This window comes from Onychostruthus taczanowskii, unplaced genomic scaffold, assembly GCF_017590055.1.
Source record: "Onychostruthus taczanowskii isolate IOZ18803 unplaced genomic scaffold, ASM1759005v1 scaffold13, whole genome shotgun sequence".
Classification (NCBI taxonomy): domain Eukaryota; kingdom Metazoa; phylum Chordata; class Aves; order Passeriformes; family Passeridae; genus Onychostruthus; species Onychostruthus taczanowskii.
In genome coordinates this window covers 15,328,588-15,347,374 of record NW_024498462.1, presented here as the reverse complement: position 1 = coordinate 15,347,374, position 18,787 = coordinate 15,328,588, and the positions used below count along the sequence as shown (strand labels likewise).

The 18,787-nt window shown below is 48.9% G+C and overlaps 1 protein-coding gene across 5 annotated transcripts in view; it reads right to left on the bottom strand.

Moving 5' to 3' along the window:
* FGF13 (fibroblast growth factor 13) overlaps positions 1-18,787 on the bottom strand; it is a 193,229-nt gene that overhangs the window by 68,191 nt on the left and 106,251 nt on the right. For all 5 annotated transcript variants that reach the window (XM_041396399.1, XM_041396398.1, XM_041396401.1 and 2 more), the window contains one exon: positions 16,556-16,723. In XM_041396399.1, the coding sequence (XP_041252333.1) occupies positions 16,556-16,723 (168 nt within the window). The remainder of the gene's footprint in view (positions 1-16,555; positions 16,724-18,787) is intronic.

Below are 18,787 nucleotides of genomic sequence, written 5' to 3'. Positions count from 1 at the left end.
CTCTGGGCACGCAGCCCTCCCCGGCGGATCGCGCACAGTGAAACGCAGATGTAAGGAACGATCACATCGCAGTGCCAGCAGCATCCCGAGCATCCTGTCTGCCCAGCATATGGAGATCAGCTGCCAAGGCCAGCCTCCAGGGGCCACAGGGCAGTGTGAGCCGCGAGGGCCAGGAGCACACAGCACTGTGTGCTGCCCCCAGCAACAGCCACAGCTCCCGCAGAGCCCCCAGAGCCCACCCCAGGCTGTGCTGCCCCTGAGCTCACCTCACCTGACCAGGGCTGTCCCTGCTGCTGCAGGCACCCAGCAGCTCACCCCAAACACAAAGGCCGTGGCTCTAACACCGAGCAGCTCATCCCCAGTTCCTCCCTTTCTGCTGCTGCTGTCCTGCTGCACCTCCAAGGTCAGAGCAGTGACCTCCAGAGGGGCTTCCAGGCATCCACTACAACCCTGGCACAACCTCCTCCTGTGCTGCAGCTCTGTCACACAGAGCTCGTGCTCCTGCACGCAAAACACATGAGGCCACATGTAAAATCTGCAGATAAAATCCTTACAAACAGCACACAAATTCACAGCGGGTCATGCCAAAAACCTCCGATGTATAGCAAGCCTAATCTTCCTCAATAATTGCTTTTCTTCCCATCCCACACTGCTGTATTTTTCTCTATTTTAATTTATTTTAATAAAACATACGTTTGTTTGGAAACAACGTATATTATTGAGCTGTTTCTGGTTTAGAAAACAGAATCATTAACATGATATAGCACACAAGTGCATCTCTAGCTCGTGTTATTTTCTGCTTTGTCAGTTTGACTCAGTCTGTTCTAAATTGCACAAGCTATTTTAATGCCTTTTTTGCAATTCAAATCTGCATTCTGTAAGTATAACTGAAAAGATAACAGTTCATTTTCAGTCTTGCACTCAAATGTGTTGAAGGAGGCTTTAGCTGAATATTCTGTTATTTAAACTCTCTTTTTGCTTGTATTAATTTTAAAACAAATTCGTTTTAAGAAGTTAGCCAATGAAAAAAGGTGAGGCTTGATTTGAAGGTTTTCCATGGGCCTGAAGGCAGCAGGTTCCAGGAGGAGCAGGGAGATGGAAGCCCCAGAACAGTGGAAGTGACCAGGGGTGAGTGAACCGCCCAGGCCTGGTGAGCCAGAGGAACAGTGACACCGAGACCCCACCAGAGCAGACCCCCAGAAACCACCCTTGGCAAGTCTCCTCAGCTCTCCCTCCTGCCCTGGCCACGCCAGACTGCAGAAGAGCCTGCCTGTGCTTCGGGAACACTGCTCCACTGCTTTCTCCGACGTCTCTCGGCCATCCCACAGCGTGCAGGAAGGTGCACAGCCCCGAGCAGAACAAAACCAGCTCCCTCCCTGCCCACACTTCTGCTCCTTGGGCTGAGGCCTTGGATCTACTCGTGAATCACAGAGCATTTTGTCCTCATTTAAAGCGATAACTGTAAAAGAAATTTGTAATTTATATAAAACTGCCTTGGGTAATAATAATTTTCCTGACTCTGCATAATGCAACGTTAGAAAATGATTCCATGCAGGGCCAAGGGAGAGATGGAGCGGGAACGCTGCTGAGGAAGGGCAGGGCAGAGCCCAGAGGCCAGAGCCAGGGCAGGAACTTTCTCACACACAGTTCTGTAAATAACCTATGTTTTGCATTCTTTCATGGAGGTGGAGAGAATTGATGGACCCTTGGTCTGTCCAGTGGCATTGGAGAGGTAGCACTGTCACCCTCCAATCCACTGTCACCTTTGGAAAACTATAAATGTTGGAGTCAGAAAATAAAGTTCTTCTTCTTCTTCTTTTTGTTCCCCTCGAGAGCAGCAGTGTCTGTGTCATCATTTCGTGTCTTATCATAACACTGGTCACTCCTGGCCGGGCAGTGCTGGTCACTCCTGCCTGGGCAGTGCTGGTCACTCCATGGCTGGGCAGTGCTGGTCACTCGTTCCTGGGCAGTGCTGGTCACTCCTCAGTCTGGTCACTCCTGGCCAGGCAGTGCTGGTCAGGCAGTGCTGGGCAGTGCTGGTCACTCCTGGCCGGGCAGTCTGGTCACTCCTGGCCGTCCCTGGCACTGATCTGGCAGTGCCCCCTCGGCAGGATGTGCCCAGCCCTGGCTCGGTGCCATTCCCCTGTGCCAGGTGCCAGAGTTTCTGTGGGCAGACTCTACAGAGCCCTGTTCTGTGCAGTCTGCCCACAGAAAGCTGTATGTTAACAGCAGAGGAAGAGAACAGGTGCTGATTTTTAATTAATGCTCATTTTTAAATTACTTGTCCTTCTAGTTAAATTGCTACATTGGAATGCTGGAGCATCCCTAGAGGTTAGTGTGTTGTGCCTTCTGCCTTGAATGTTTTATTCTTGAAGGTAAGTTGCACATCTTTAGAACAGCTGTAGGAGTGCAGAATGTAACCCAGGTTTTGGAGGGTGTACACTGCAGGAAAATGCAGGACCATTACTGGGCCAAGGGCACTCACAGCCTGGAAGTCTCTTTCTGACCCTGCAACAAGAGCTGCTGTGAGAACAGACAGAAAAATCATGTTTTAACTGACCCTCGTGTGAGTGTACTGCTTGACAGAGAAATAGCATCAACAAAAGTCTACTGAGATTGTTGTACTTTTGGGTGGGAATGAAACAGATTTATTATATGAAACAACACTATCCCATGGATAGATATTGCCATAATCCAATTACAGCAGGAACAGACTCCACGAGCCCTTTGCTTCCCTGTCTGGCTCAGAATATATTCAGTTTTAACTAGCAGCACCCACCCTTTCCTGACCCCAGCTGTGGAGCACGCTCTGCCCCCTGAGCTCACCTCTCCAGAACCTTGCCCTGATTCCACACAGGGTATCAGCCTGAGAGCTGTGCTATTTCCTTCTGCCACAAGTAAACACAGAATGATCCTGAGTCTGCAAACAGAGCCAAGCGATGTCAGGAAAGGAGACAGAAGGGGAGGAAATACTGGAAAAAAGGGCATTTATTGCATTCCTTAGGAATGAAATGGGCAATGACTTTAGGAGAAGCAGTGAGTTACAAAAGCTTCAGCGAGTTAAAAATGCTTCTTCCTGCAAACCTTGTCTGGCCTCTTACCCTCTGGTGTTACAACAGCATTAATATAATGCTATAAATGTATTGAAAAACTGAAATCCCATGGAGTCATCCTAGTGGGACATTTGAAAACAAGAGGAAAAGTAAACCAGCTGAAGACTAAAGGAGAGCAGGCAGAAGAGCTCTTTCCTGAAGCAAGGATGGCCCAGGCAGTGTGCAGCAGGACTGCACGTGTCTCCCTGTGAGCCCTGCACTCATCCCACGCTGCTGTGGAGATGCTTCCCTGCTGCTCAGGCTGTCCCAGGAGGGCTCTGCTCCACAAGTGGGCTTCCCTGACACCTCCCCAGGGATCTCCTGGGAGATCCTCTGGCAGCTCCCCCAGCCCTGCTCTGAGTTACACCACAACTCAAATTCCCACCTGGCATCCGTGGAAAACAATTCTGCCTGTCTTGTGCCAGTGGGCTCCAAAGGCAGCAATTCCTGCTCCTCTGCAGCAGCAGCTTTGGGTTTCTTTGGAGATTCCTGAGGCTCAGGGCCGTTTCTGCCCAGGAGAGGTGCATCCCCCGGAGCTGCACCTGGGCTCCCCGAGCCCTGGCGTGGGCTGGGAGTGCTCTGCTCTCCCGTTTCCCCCTTGTCCTCCTGCTGAACGGGCCACTCTTCTCCAGTAACTTCTCATTTCTCTTCCCCTGACTCAGCCTGCTGCAGCATCCGAGCACTCACTGACTATGGAGTTCTTTACTCCTAAGCTTATTATCTCCCATTTATCTGCACTGAGCTCTGCTGCCCCATTACAACCCAGGTACTCCAAATTAATCCCCATCATGTATCAGATTAAATTGTTTCTCATTATCTGCTTGACTCCCAATTCAGTACCATTTGTAAAACTAAAACCTACTTTTCCATACTATTAATCAAGACTTTTTTGTGACAAAAAGCCCCTGCATTGCAATATGAATAATCTAAAGCAGTTCAAGCAATATTTCTCCTGCCAGCCAAGCTCAGATGTTTCCATATTTCTCTTTTCCCTTCCTTTTGAAGTCCCTCTCTCTAATCAGCCATTTGAAACATGAATTTAGTGCATTTAATGCACATTTCTCTAACTTGTATTGTCTCCTTATAGCTAAAGGTTCTCAGTGATCAATATTTTACATGATCAGGTCAATCACAGCATATGCAGCTGTTTTAGGAGACCAATAAAACACTTTCCTATTGCTTTTTAAAAATGGATTAACAAGGCAATTTCCATATTGCTTGGTGGTCACAATCCTAGAGAGCACAGCTTTGACCTTGGAAAGAGGACAATTCTCAGGTTATGGGTTAGACAAGAGCCAGGTTTGAGCAGACTTTAGGGGAAGGTCTGATGGTACTTCTGCTCTCTGACTCCAGAACTTACAGGAACATTCTCAGAGGATTAATTTCATACTCCTGATTGCCATTCCCTCCACTGTATTTATCCACTCATAAAATGGAGAAGAGGAGAAATAAAAAGAGGAGAAGACACATACTTGGAATTTAATTTAAACATGGCCTTGTTCCAGACCAGACCAGCCTTGGTTTATTGTGTCTGAGTTATCAAAAGCACTTCAGCCCGGACTGAAGGGCAGGTCTGTCTGTCCCCACCTGAGCACAGGAGGGCTCTCCTGCCTCCCCACGTTTCCCTGGCATCACCCCTGCAGGCAGAGCTCTGCAGACAAACCAACGGGCTTGAAATGCACCAGCAACAGCAAAGGTTCATCAGCTACCTGGAAATACCTCTGTGCTGGGAGCCGGGAGCCTTCTGCAGTGCAGCTCAAAGCTCAGGGCAGCTCCCGAGGCAGTGCCAGGGCTGGGCAAAGGGCTGCATTCCTGCCAGGGCTGGGCATGTCGGAGATGCTCGTGCTCCCTTCCCACAGGGGCTGGGGCACTCTGCCCCTGGAGCAATGCTCCACAGCTGCAGCAAACACGGCCGAGGAGCTTCCTACAAACTCCACACAAACCAATATTCCATTAGCACATCTTGCTATTCTGTGTGCACTTCGAGGAAAAACTGCTTTTGTTCAAAAACACCAAAACCTACTCTGCCTAGAAAATGCAGTTAAAGTGTGGACACAACAAAGGAAATCGTAAGGTAAGTGAAGATAACTGCAACAACCATTTCTTCAGAGAAATTTTATCTTTTGAGAGGAAAGCAGATGGAGTGAGTTCCAAAGAGAAGTGTTTGGGTGGGGACACTGCCCTCCCCAGCCCTGGCACACACTCCCAGGCCCAGGCTGGGACAGGGCGTTCTGGGCAGGACAGGGAGCTCAGCGTGGCCCCTCCAGAGTCCGGCCGGGCTCCGGGCCCACAGCACGGGCTGGGGACACGCCGGGCCTGCTCATGACCTGACATCACTCCTGCCTTCAGCCCCTGCCCAGCCGCAGCTCAGAAAAACTCTCCCAGATTCTTAACACTGTTGCCACTAGATTTTTAAAGACCATAAATAAGCCCAAAACTACTCGTGAATTTGCTCTGCAAATCAACTGCAAGAAGCGTTCTGTTTTGATCTTTCCCTGGAGTCCCATCCTAAATCAAAGTATTACAACTTAATCTTTTAACAAGTTTCCTTTCTAATGAACCTGCAGCCCTACAAGTCTCCAGAGAAATCTGATGTGCGAGTTTAGGTTTGCATGTTTTTCCTTATAAACCTTGATTTATATATTATTAAAAAAAAATTCCAAGGATTTGCACCCTTAAAAGTAAGCGTTCATCAACTCCAGGAGACTGGAAAGGTGCCAGGATCTTACTGGGCTTTCCTCCCAGGCAGAATTTCTCCAGAGCTAAACAGAAATGGACTTCAGAGAGCCTGAGCCCAGACATGGACCCAGAGGGAGAGGGAATGGCTGCTGAAACAGAGGTTGCACAGGGAGATTGCTAGAAATGAAGCAGGGAATGAAGGGCAGAGTGTGGCACCTGAGTAAGAAACAGTGCTGCAGGAGAGCAGAGATAAACACAGACCTGCAGCAGCAGCTGAAGGCACCAGCTCTGCCCAGGGAGGTGAGGGAACCTCTGGGGCTGTGTCACACCTCAGACTGGCCTGAGCCAGCCCTGCAGGGCACACAGCTCTGGGGGAGTGCACTCCAACACACAAAACCTGGCCAAGGACTCACAAAGGAAAACGCTGGCAAGCGTCCATCTCAACATCATCCTGCTGGAAACGAGCTGACTTTAAAGGCTGGCAATGAAAGCACTGAAAAACCCAACTCCAAACCACACCACCAAAAAAACCTGGCAGGAGTGTTGGGTTTGGGTTTTTTACTATGTCCTTTTGAGACATTAGCTTTCAGAGGCACCTTTTCGATTCTGTTGAGACAGTAGAAATTCTGCTGCAGGAGAGGTTGCATCAGTAGCAGACAGTCACAGTGCTGCCCTGTGATGCTCCTCAGTCTCCTGGGTTACACCCCTGTTTCCATCTGCACGTGCAAATTAAAGAATCTGCCATAAACACACCTGGATCCAACACCCACTGGTGGCACTCTAGAGAAGTCAATGCACTTCATTAAATGTACACAAGGATATGAAAACCTTTGTGTCTGAGCATTAATAACGCCCTGCATGAGATGGTATGTGCAGAGCTGTGACTGTGGGGTCAGAGCAGGAGCTGGTGCTCAGTTCAGGGCCCTGACCCCCACAGGGAGAGGCAGAACCACCCACAGGAACACCCCACCTTCCTGAATGAAGCTGATGCTGCCCAGGGCTCAGCTGAGCAATGTGCCTGCTCTTCTCTGGGGGTCTCTGGTCCTCTCAGGTAACTTCTCCCACCGTGAGGGGTCCTGCAGGCTTCCACGTCCCCTCTAGCAGAGTCCTTCTAACGCAGCTCAGGGATCTCTCTGCAGCCAGCAAGTGCATCCAAAAGCAGCAGCTCACCTGTCCACACCACCCCTTCTCCACCACCCTCCTTGCAGACTTTCTTCCCCAGCACCAGACTCACCTTCTCCACCTGAACCTTTCCTTCTTGGTACCATGATGTTTCAGAGACTGCCCTCTCCTCCCTGGAGCTCTTCATACCTCTTCTCCTGTCACTTTTTGCCACTCTGTTCAACTCATCTTCCCTCCTGATGCTCAGACTGCATCCTACTGACTGGTATTTCACTGCACATACTATTAAATGCCCTACATCAAGTTCTTTTCAGTCAAAACAGCAATTTCCTAAACATGCTCCTTTGTTATTAGTAGGAAGGGCAGCAAAATTTCTCACTATTTTTACATTTATCTAATTTAATATCCAATTGATTAAAGAAACCACCTACTTGCACTTGGCAGCTCAAGTCCCCTTTAAATTTTTGCTTACTACTGCTTTTACAGCATATTTAATCTAAATTTATCATGAAAAAGCCAGCCCCATGAACTGCACTGGATTAATGCTGACAGCTCATCGTTACAAAGGAAGATCTTCTGTGAAGCTTAAACATTTTCTACTAACAACATCTGAGAAACACTAGCAATATTTGAGGGCAGTTTTGACACTTGTCTGAAATGGGAAAATGATTGCACTTACCAGAGAGAAGAGCAACTAGAAAGCAAAACTTGGTTGTTAATTGCTGACTCTACCAAGCTGAAGCTGTAGAGGAGGAGAAACAGGGGCAGGCACCGATCGAGCAAAGGTGCACAACTGCAATTCACTCTGCATTTTTAACAACTCCTGCAATTAAGTGTTAATTTGATGTCACCTGTTGCAGAAATGAAAAATCCCGGGCCTGTTCAGAGGAAACAGAGCAGAGAGCTCTCTTCAGAGAGCAGAGACCACAGAGGTGCTTTGTGCTGCCAAACCTTCCTCTCGAGGTGGGGAAGTCACCTGGTCCCTGCAGCCCCTGTGCTGAGAGCTCCTCTCCTGCAGGGAAGCTGATGTCCACGAGGACAGGCAGGGGACAGCAGTGCCACCACCCTGGCTCCTGGGGACCATCCTGCAGGGATGCTGCGTGGGGTGAGCCCTGCTCTCCTTCCCACTGCACAGAAACCTCAGTGCCACCTGAAGCAGCTAAGGCTCCAGGCTCCCCAGAAAGGCTGCAAGGGACACGGCTGAGCAATGAAGTGACCTCTTCCACAAGAGCCAAGCACCAAGAGCTGAGACAAGAGCATTGTAACAAGAAAAACCAAGGATAAGGAGAAAGATGTAGCTGTTACCTGGAAAATATTCGGGAAGAAACCCAAAGCAGCCAAGGCAAAGCCATCGTGGGCCCCTTGCTTTGTCTCCTGCAGGGCTCAGAACAATCAGGGTGCTCAGGCATTTGTGCAGCATTGCCCTGAGTCACCACTCCACACTGCTGTTCTGACCTCTCTGTGCCACAGGCCAGCAGAACAAATTAAAACCTGAGTTAACCACGCCAGCACACGCTCCAAGAGCAGGCACAGGTTTTTATTGTGTCACAAGAGCTGAATTTGGGCAGCCAGAGCAGAGCAGTGAGAACTCAGACAGCTGCACCAAAACCTCTGCAGGAGGGACTGCTGTGCCATGTGGAAATGCCCAGTGTGAAAGACAGCTTAACCAAAGACTTCTTGTGCAGTAAGTTGTGCGTGTTCTTAAGTTTTCCCTTCCTAAATCAACATGCAGGAATTATTCAGCACGCTTGAAAAATGTGGCAGACAGCTTCAGAGCAGGAATGTCCAAGATGCCTGGAAAGGATTTCTCCTTCTTTCCCCGTTTTCTTTGTCGGAGTCCAGCACTGTGGCACTGAAGAGGAAGTACAGCCATGGGCTGGGTACACTTCAGAACCTCTGCAGGCTCATGTGCCTTGTAACCTCCAGGGTTTACCTACAGCTTTGTAATCTGTCTTTCAGAGAAAAAAGATCAATCTGTTTTCAAACACGTGGCAGACAGAATGAAACACCAGGAGCAACACCCACAGACAGCTGTCAGTCCTTCCTGAGCACCACTGCTTGGCAGTACCCCTTTCTGTCCTGGAGGGCAAGGGCTGCCTTAAAGATGTGCAAATATTTTGCACTGTCCCACAAAAGCTGGAGCTCCTTAAGCATGTAAGCAAAATCAAAGACGTTGTACACAGCAGGAAAATTCTGCAGAAAGACACCAGTGGGCAAAACCCTGAATATGGAACAGTCTGAGCAATGATTTTTCCCCAAGTACTCAGCTGCTACTGAGAAAGCATCCAATAACTCGATGTAAGTGTTCCATGAAAATTCTGGCCTTTTGCAATCCTGGTGCTCACAGAGGTCTGGCTAAAGCTTCTGCAGTTTCTTCAGCTGTCAGGTCAGAACACTTGAAAGAGAACAAGCAGCAGAGACACAGGTACTACCACCAGAAGGTAACTGCTTGTGCAGCCAGAAGGAACAGCAATGCACATTCCTGCAGTGTGCTCAGTGCAGGCTGGAAGGAAAATGCTTTGCTCAGAAAGCATCCCCAGCCCTTGGAGAGCAGGATCCAGAGCAAGGAGGGCAGCACACCTTGAGGGAGCTCAGGGAGAGCAGCCTGAGCTCCTCTGGGGCAGGAGGAGCCTGCCTGACCTGGGGAATTTGCTGCTCATTTCTGTGCCCTCAGGGCAGCAGCTGCTGAAGGCCCAGACTGCAGATGGGATGAAGAGCAGAAACCCGAGTTAGGTGTGGGCTGAGCTAACCCTGGAACGGGAAACCACAGACAATTACCTGTCTGAGCTAATCACCCCTGAGGAGAGCAATTCCATGCGTGGGCAGGGCATCTCTGCTCTCCCTGCAGACCTGCCTTGGTCCTCCTGTACCTGACTGCCCTGGGCAAGGAAACAACTCTCCAGCAACAGCTGGGAGGTTTAACTGCTCCTGGCTTGCAGACTCAGCCTAACCTAGGCACCAGGGAGGATCTGTCATGGTCCCAGCCCAAAGGCTCTCCGTGGCTGGATGCTGCAGACATGACCGCTGATAAAGTCTGTGCAGTAGTTATGATGGGCCAAAGAAAAACCTTCATTGTTAATAAAGAACTACGTCTCCTGATTTAAAATGAGGACAGGCTGAAGAACGAAGTCTGGTGCTTTCTCAGGAGAGTCATGGGATGGAAAAGTAGCAAGACAAAGGCCTTTCTCCATCCAAGGAACACTCTTTGAAGATCTCAGAGTCCTTTAAAGATGAGATGAGAAAAGAGTATCAGGGTGACTCATTTGGTCTAAATGTCCTACTTCAGCTATGCTAAGTGCCAGATACTGTCTCCATAGTGAGTATTTACTTTGAGGTTAGAGCAAAATAGTAAAAGGCACAGATAAAAGACCTCTCTCCAAGGGTACACAGGCAATGTAAGAGACAGCATTTCTTTTTGGGTTGCCATGACCTGTTCAGGGGTAAGGCCAGGTCCAGTTTGAGATTTAAAAATCATCATCTTGAAATAAAGGTTCTACAACTGCTCCTAATGCCATTACTCACTCAGACTCTTCTGATGTGACAGAGTACAAATTTGGCTAACAATGCACTACTCACAGCTGCACCTTTGAATTCACCACCAGGAAAACCCAGTTCAATAACCCTCTTCATCATTAGCTACCTTTATTATTGACATTTCACCTTCATTTCCTCCAGCCCCACCATTCTTAGCTCTGAGTCTGGCACACAGAGCAAGGTCTGCAGGCTATTTCCTGCACTGAGATGATGAGTGCACACAGACAGAAGGACCCAGACCCTGCCAAAGGTAACAGGTAAGTACCTAGAGCTCAACTGATTCAGTAGGCAGCGTTACTGCTACTCCTGATGATGAGATGGCCAAGTGATGATGATGATGATGATCCTTCTCTTCCCTCTTTATAAGGGGAATCATTACATTTCTCTGCTGCTCAGGACTCCTGTGATGACTTGCACATTCAATCACTGTGGCAAAAAGGGCCACATTAACTGCTGAGGGAGTAAGAAATAAACTAAACCACATGAGGGGGTTCTGATCTCATTTGCAGACAAGTAAATATTGAGTAACTCTTGGATGTCAGTGGAATTCCTCTGGATTTGCACTGGCTGAGCCCAAACCTGAGTCAGGCCCAGGCTGTGCTCAGGTAAGCTCATTAAATACCTCCCAACCCCTGTGACTCTGCTGGGAGCACTCGTGTTTAAAGTTAATCTCGTGCTTAAGGGCTCTGGAGGATCAGGGCAGGAGGGCTCAGCAGGCACAGGACTGAGCTGCTCTGCTGGATGCACTGAGCTCCTGCAGCAGCAGCCACCCCTGCCTCCTGCAGCAGGAGCTGAACAGTCCCCACCCAGGTCACAGAGGTTTCTCTTTGGGGGAAAAGCCATTACACTGGTGCAGCTTCAGAGCTTTGCCTTTTGGCCTCTGACCCCCCTTCAGACCATCCTTCACTGCAGGCAGGTCCCACAGGTGGACCCAGACAGGCAGGACTGAGGAGTTTGCTTTCATTTAGCACTGCAGAAGGCTTGGCCTTGCTCAGCTGCTTCTGCCAGTGCCAGAACCTGGGGATGGCAGGACTGAGGAGTTTGCTTTCATTTAGCACTGCAGAAGGCTGAGGCTTTGCTCAGCTGCTTCTTCCAGTGCCAGAACCTGGGGACGAGGAGAGGGGAAAGCTCCAGACGCCCCAGAGCAGGACCTGAGAGGTGCAGCAAGAAGCAGAACCAAGAACGAGGTTTGGCTGAGGGAAAGGGACCGAGGAAGGCACGGAGGGCTGCAGGGCACAGCACAGCCAGCAGAGACTGTGTGCCTTCCCTGGGAGAGCAGCTCCAGCACAGACTGAAAGGGTTAAATGGCAAGAGCAGACACCCAGGCTTTGCTTTCAGCCGCTCTGCAGTGAGGAGACACAGGAACAGCACTTCTGAAATTCTGAAATTCACATTCTGAAATGTGCTCAGGTGAGGAGCACAGGGCCATCCCGGAGGGAGCTCCAGCCAGAGGCTCCAGGGGTGAGCACCGGAGCAGGGGCTCGGGGGGAACTGGGGCTCAGGGAGCCCAGCTCAGCTGCTGCCCCTGTCCCTGCTGCCCCTGTCCCTGCTGCCCCTGTCCCTGCTCTCCCTGTCCCTGCTGCCCCTGTCCCTGCCCTCCCTGTCCTGCCCGCTGTGCCCGCTCCATGGCTCATCTGTCACTCCTCACTGGAACACAAAGCCATTTTTAGTTCTGGACAACATGTAAAGTTCAAAAACCTCTCACAATTCTCTGATTTCAAACAGTTCTCCTCGCCCTTCTTCTTTCCCTTCCTCCTCTGAAATGCAGAAACGCACAGCATTAACATAACGACATGGGCCAGCAGGGCTAACAGGGCTGATCTGGTCCAGAAGGGAAGGATGTAACTGGAGTGCCAAGTGCCAGTGCCCTCAGTGGTGACACCCGAAGGGACACGGTGTATTACAGCACAAAGGCTGCACATTCCTGCTGCTGGCACAAGTGCCAGGGCACGGGGAGCAGGGGGAGAGGCAGCCAGCACACCATGTGCTTCAGCATCCTCCCTGTGCCTCAGCCACTGCTAGGGATGAAGATAACAAGCCATTGTCAAGGGCAACCACGGAGCTGCTTGTTCCACATTAGCATCCTTAACATTTTCTATCTAATCAGATTTCCTGTTGGTTGAGGAAAGCTGCCTTTCCTCGTTACCAGCTGCTGTCCCAGACTTCCCTCTCCCCATTCCCAGTACGTATTTTGCCATGCTTGTCTGCTTTTCTGTGTAAAAAGGTTATGTATGCCTGGAGGGAGACTAAATGTTACCAAAAAAAACCCCAAAAAACAAGAAAAAACCCACATGAAAACAGAACTATGGGCGAGTGTCCAAGACTCCTGATTGTGTGACTGTGACTAACCAATGGGTGTTTCTAAAAAACATTTCTCTCATTTTATTCCCTTCCCTGGATGTAATAATACAACTCAAATTAGTTTTCCAGGAGCTGACTCCTTTTTATGTAACCATGTTTTATACAGAAAGCAGCAGCAGCTTATGTTTAAACTATTTAAGAGAACAAATAGCTGCAAAATGTACTTCAGATGGCCCTTCTCCTGCTAGCAGTGTCTTCCTGCTTGAGGGAAGCTACAAAAACACTCTGTATTCTGCTGCTGCAGCGTGGATGCAATCGCAAACAATGCCCAATGCCCAGAGGAGCAGCATCCAGGTGAGGAAGTCAGCTCTGCTTGTTTTACTGCCTTTCAGAGACCCGGGACGTGCAAGCTGTGCAATGGCTCTGGCAGGACAAGCAGCAGCCCAGCTCCTGCCCAGCCCCAGGGCACAGGGAGGGCAGCACCCCACTGAGCTGGCAGCATCCCTGCTGCCACGGGCTCAGGTGGGCACCCCCACACGGGGGGCTCTCACCGTTGTGACCCCCATCTCTTCTCCCCTCTCCCACTCCAGCACTGGCTGCAGTCACTGGGCCAAGGCTTCCTCTGTGTCCTCAGGCTGGAACCTGCACTGCCCTGCTTTCCTCAGGGGCACACGGTGTGCTGAACTGAGATGATGCTGCAAGGAGGTGTGGGGGGGTGGGAGAAGAACAGGAAAGCAGGGCAGATCAGTTCAGGTACATGGATCTCATTTCTCATTCCCACTTTAGCTTTAGAAGCAGGCCCAAGAGGTGAGAAGTGATGAGCACCAGGCTCAGACCAGCGAGACGTGGTGTTCAAGGCTCAGCAAACAGCAGAACCCTCCCCACACACCCCTGCCAAAGGCCTGGGAAATCCTCTACCTGGTGCCATCCTACCTGCCTAGGCAGTCTGAATCCTGAGGGGATAAACGAGGCTCCCCAGGCACTACCCCTGTATGGAAGTGGTCAAAAGGTGCAGAGAGATCCACCAGCTAAACAAGAGAGCTGTGAACACAGAAACATGCAGGCTTTACTCTGTGCTCCCATGCCATTATTCAGCAGATTAAAAAGGTGCATTTTTGTACTCTGCAGAGTCTTCCAAGCCTGCAATTTTCCATAAAACTTCCATGATGACATTTCACTTGGAGAACTTTGCTAACAGCTTCCTAGCTGTCATACTTTCCAGTACCTTCAAAAATTTATGTCACAGTAACAAGTTTAAACATTCTTTTTCCTTTATCCTAACAGCACAACAAAGCTGCTAACTGCTGGGCTCACACTGGAAGGGATTTCTGCTAGGATTTGCTTCAGCCACTCCATTAACTTCGCTGGACTGTGGCAGGGTTTGCATGGACAGCGCAGTTCAGATCACCTCACAATCAAAATGTTTCCAGCTTCATGCCAACAAACCACTGAGGATGGCACACATCAGTCTTTCAGCGGGTCTAGTACCACTTTCCAAGCAATTCACAGATTCTGAAGAAAAAGATAAATGCAGCCCAGGCAACCTGAGCTACAGGAGAGGCTACAAGGATTCCTGATCAGATGTTCTCCCTCCCGTGCCAGAGACAACATCTGCCAGAGAAACACACAGAAATCAAACACCAGCAAAGGTGCCCCCCTGAACTCCACCAGGTGTCACAGGACGAGCCAAGGTGGCCACGGCTGGGAAGGCACTCCTGGAGGAGAGGAGCAGGGACACACAAGGAGAGACATTCAGCCCTGGGCACGGCAATGGAAGGTGGCAAGCCTTCCTCTCAGAGCCAAACCTCTTCCCTGGGAATGAACACCAGTGCCCTGTGCCATGGAGGAGATGTCTTCCCTGGGAATGAACCAGTGCCCAGTGCCATGGAGGAGGGGGTGACACAGCTGCTGCTGGAGCCAGACACTGCAGGTTGATGGAGAACCCAAGAAGAGCAGCTCTTGGCTTGCAGGGAACACCACGGCCACACTGATGCTCCCAGGTCTTCCCTCAGAGCCTGCACTGTGCCAGCCTTTCCCACAGGTCCCAAATTCCCCAACACTGAACCAAACCATGTCCCACGGAGACTCTGGAGAGAAAAGGCCCAGCACTGCTCTGCTCTCCTTGCTCCTCTTGGACAGCCTCTGGGGTGTGAACTGGTGATTTATTTATGAAACACCAGCCCAGCCAAGGGCAGTGCTCTGCAGGACTCCAGCTCCCAGGGCAGGCTGCAGTGGAACAAGCCCAAGCTTCTGCTGAGTTTCAGAGCAGCACACACAGAAGCCCGGGATGGAGCTGCGTGCCCAGCTTCCCTTTGTGGCTGAGGGATTGTCCTGCCCACCAAGGGCCACTGCTGAGCACTGTGGAGCTCAGCTGCCATCACCTTCCTCCTAGAGCAGCTTGCCAGGAACAGCTCTGGGCTCCGAATTTACTCATGAGCGACACAAACCCTGACACAGGACAAGAAATCCACGACCTCTGCTGAGCCAGGAGAGCGCCACAGGACTCACCTGCCCTTCATCTTTACTGGGTCATGAAATCACAACTTCTGTCAAACCAGCCCCAGGACTGAGAGGACAACTGGGCTTTCTTCAAACCCTGACTTTAACATTCAGTTACATCAGCACTGGAACAAGAAACTTCTCCCCAAGCCTTAAACCAGAATGTGTCTCAGAGTTAGTATTTCTGGTGAGATGATAAATGCTATTTTAATAAAATACTTTTATTTTAAAAGACACCAATCTCACAGAGGTGGTACAAAGAACATTCATGCAAAATTTGGAGAATGTAACAGAAGAAAGCAACTGACTGAAATATTTTGGGCTAATAGTGACAGCTCAGGAATGACGCCCATCATTACAGAGAGAATAATGCAAGTGATTTGTAAGAAGAACTCCAACCTGCTCACTCTGCTGTTCCTGCAGACTTGATTGTGGCAAAATCCAGCCCTGAATATTTCATCTTAAAACACTTCTACCAGCAGTGGCATTATTTGTCTTGGCAGATACTGGAGCTTATGCAAAAAGTACAAGGCTTACCACATGGAATATGAAGCAGTAAGGCAAAACACATATGGAATAATAAGAGAAAGTATTAAAAAATAAAATTTAAAATAGCTTAATCTTAGGCACACTAGACAAACGAGATATACCTCATTGGCAATTTCACATCAGTAAACACAGCATGAGGAGAGACCATACCTTTGCTTCATCTGAAAAGGAAAACAATCTACTTTTTTTTTTTTTTTTTTGCTGTGCATGCATTTCATTTCCCAAAATGCAACCAGGCGTGCATTCCACACAAACTCCATCCTGCTTCACCCAAGAACAGCTGCCATGAGCATTCTCTAGCACTGTGCAGAAGCCTTATGGGGTGCAAGGTGCTGGGGACAAGCCGACCCCGGCTCTGGCGCCAGGCTCAGAGCAGAGCGCAGCTGCAGCAATTACTGCAAAGAACCGGCTGGGAATTGATGCCGTTGGAGCAGCAAGCAGCTTTTGGCAGCCAAAAAAAAAAGGGCAGTGTGTAATGATGAGAGCTGAAACAAAGAAGAACCGGCTGGGAATTGATGCCGTTGGAGCAGCAAGCAGCTTTCGGCAGCCAAAAAAAAGGGCAGTGTGTAATGACGAGAGCTGAAACAAACAAAGTTTCTTGGAGGAAAGCAGCGTCAGTCCTGTCCCGGAACGCGCCCGGCGCGGTGTCCCGGGGAGCACCGGACACTGACAGGCAAGCAAAGGGACAGAGTGCAGGGCTCCCGCCCCCGCGCAGCCTGGGGACACACAGGGACACACAGGGACCAACGAACAGGACACGGACCCATAGCGCCACAAACCTTCCGGCTCTGTGTTCTCTTTGAGGTGCACTTGCTTCAGTGGGCAGCAGAAGATTTCGTGACACTTAGCACGAAAAGGGGACTCTTTTTTCTTTAATTCCGCAGATTGGATGGAATCTTGCCGTAACATAATGTACTCCTGAGTGCCAGGGGGAGCGTCATCCATAACTGTGGTCACCACATAACAAAATGAACTCAGGTTAGAGCCCCAGGAAAGCAATCCCACAATCAAATCAACTACAGAACGTCAGGGTGGGGAAAGACACAGGGGAAGAAAGGTTCATAGGAAGGAAAATAAACTTTAAAGTGTAAAGTATCTTAGTCATGGCGGGAGAAGGGTGGGAAAAAACATTTTATAAACAATGCCCATAAACCTCAGCACTCCATCCCGTTTCATGCAGCTTTGACAAACAGCAAATAACACCCCGCTCTGAGAGAAGCACAGCTCCTCCTGCATCTGCTTTATCCTCCCCAGCACCCCTACCCATCCTGCATGCAGACTAGGAAAGAGCAAAGCAAACTCTGCTTTTTGGCCTGGCCACAGGCAATGTCTGCACCACGTCAGGGACAAACCCTCCCCACCTGCAGGTACTGATCCCAGAGCCTTTAGCAGGACATGGAATCACACCCGTTCCTCAGAGCAGGGACAACCCAGAGCCACTGCACTCCACCACCATTTTCAACAGATGCAAGTGCAGATGTACAAAGAGAAAGCACATTAATCCTTCTGATGGTTTTCTTGTAAAACAGCAAGTAGTTTTTAAAGTTGATCTTATAAATCAATACTGCCATTAATAACATAAAGGACACGCAGTCTGAAACGTTTCTGAATGGGGTCAGACTATTAAATGGCAAAGAGATAAAATACATAGCATAAAGAAAGTTCCAGCTACCTCAAAGTATTACATTACCAGAATGAATTGAAATGCTTTTCCACTATCTAAAAAAATGAAGCCTTAATAACAGAGATAGTGAGATTCCTCAGCTCACAGCTTTAGGCACATCATCTCACATGAACAAAAATTAGCTGCTTTTTCACAGGACAGCTTCCAACCACCAACTGTTATTTATAGTGTAACACAGAGATATAAAACCATACCCAAAACCAGACTTGGATTCCCCAACCCTATGTGAAAAAACCAAAAATTAGAAAAAAAAAAATCCAAGAATTTCAGTAATTCCAAAAAGTAACTACTGACAGTCTAGTCTAAAACATGCACTAGCATGCACTAGGTAAGTTTATTTGGTTCTCAAACTGATGGCCATCGATTCTAACAATTTAACTGCTCCCTAAATATCTGCCAATACATGGAAATCTTAAAAACCACCAGATTTAAACACGGACCCCCTCAAACAAACATTCCCCCATTGCATTCTCAGGCATTGGATTTTTTCTCTGGCAGGAGTCATAGCTGGGGGATAAATTCAAACTGATTGTTGTTCTGCTCACAGCGGGCAGTCACCTTCTCTGCATACCTGCATCTTCTCAGAGAAAGTGATAAATAACCACTACAGAGCTTTAAATAAATGAATCCTTTTTCCTTCCCCTATAATTTGATGGAGACCAAACCCACAGCAACTGAGAGAAGCTTGCTTAGCAGCAAATATAAAATAACTGCAGTGACTATTATGTTTCCTAATCAAAACATTCAGCTTGCTAAATATCACCCTGTAGCACATTCTTCAGCTCAAATAAAATAGTAATAATTACATTAATAAAGACTTGCTGTCAACAAGCCACTAGGAAAAAGATTTCTTCTTCCTGTAAGCTTTACTGAGAGAAAGCAATCTTTAGGATGGCTGCTGGCACCAGGATGTTTTTCCAGATAAATTCAAACATGTTTACTTTATATAAACACACCAGCTAAACAGTCTGCTGGTTTGTGTCTTTCTTTTATGTCCAACTGCATTTCAGTCCCATCCAGAATTGCCAGAAACCATAACATCAACCCTGTCCATAGGCCTTGGCTCGGGTTCCCACTGCATTATCTTTGATGTAATTTAGAGTTTAATAAAGCTGCAAGGAAATATCTTTCCTCCTGGTTTTACACAGAGGCTCCTGCTCTGCTAGCTCCAGGCTACAGCAGCCACAGGGTAAATAAAATCCAGGCAAAACACATCCTCCTGCTCCTGTTGGACCATTGTTCTTGTATGTATGACACAATTTAAATAAAACAAATCATACTTCCATGGATCCATTCACTCCTGAATGAACCTTTCGGGTCATTACCT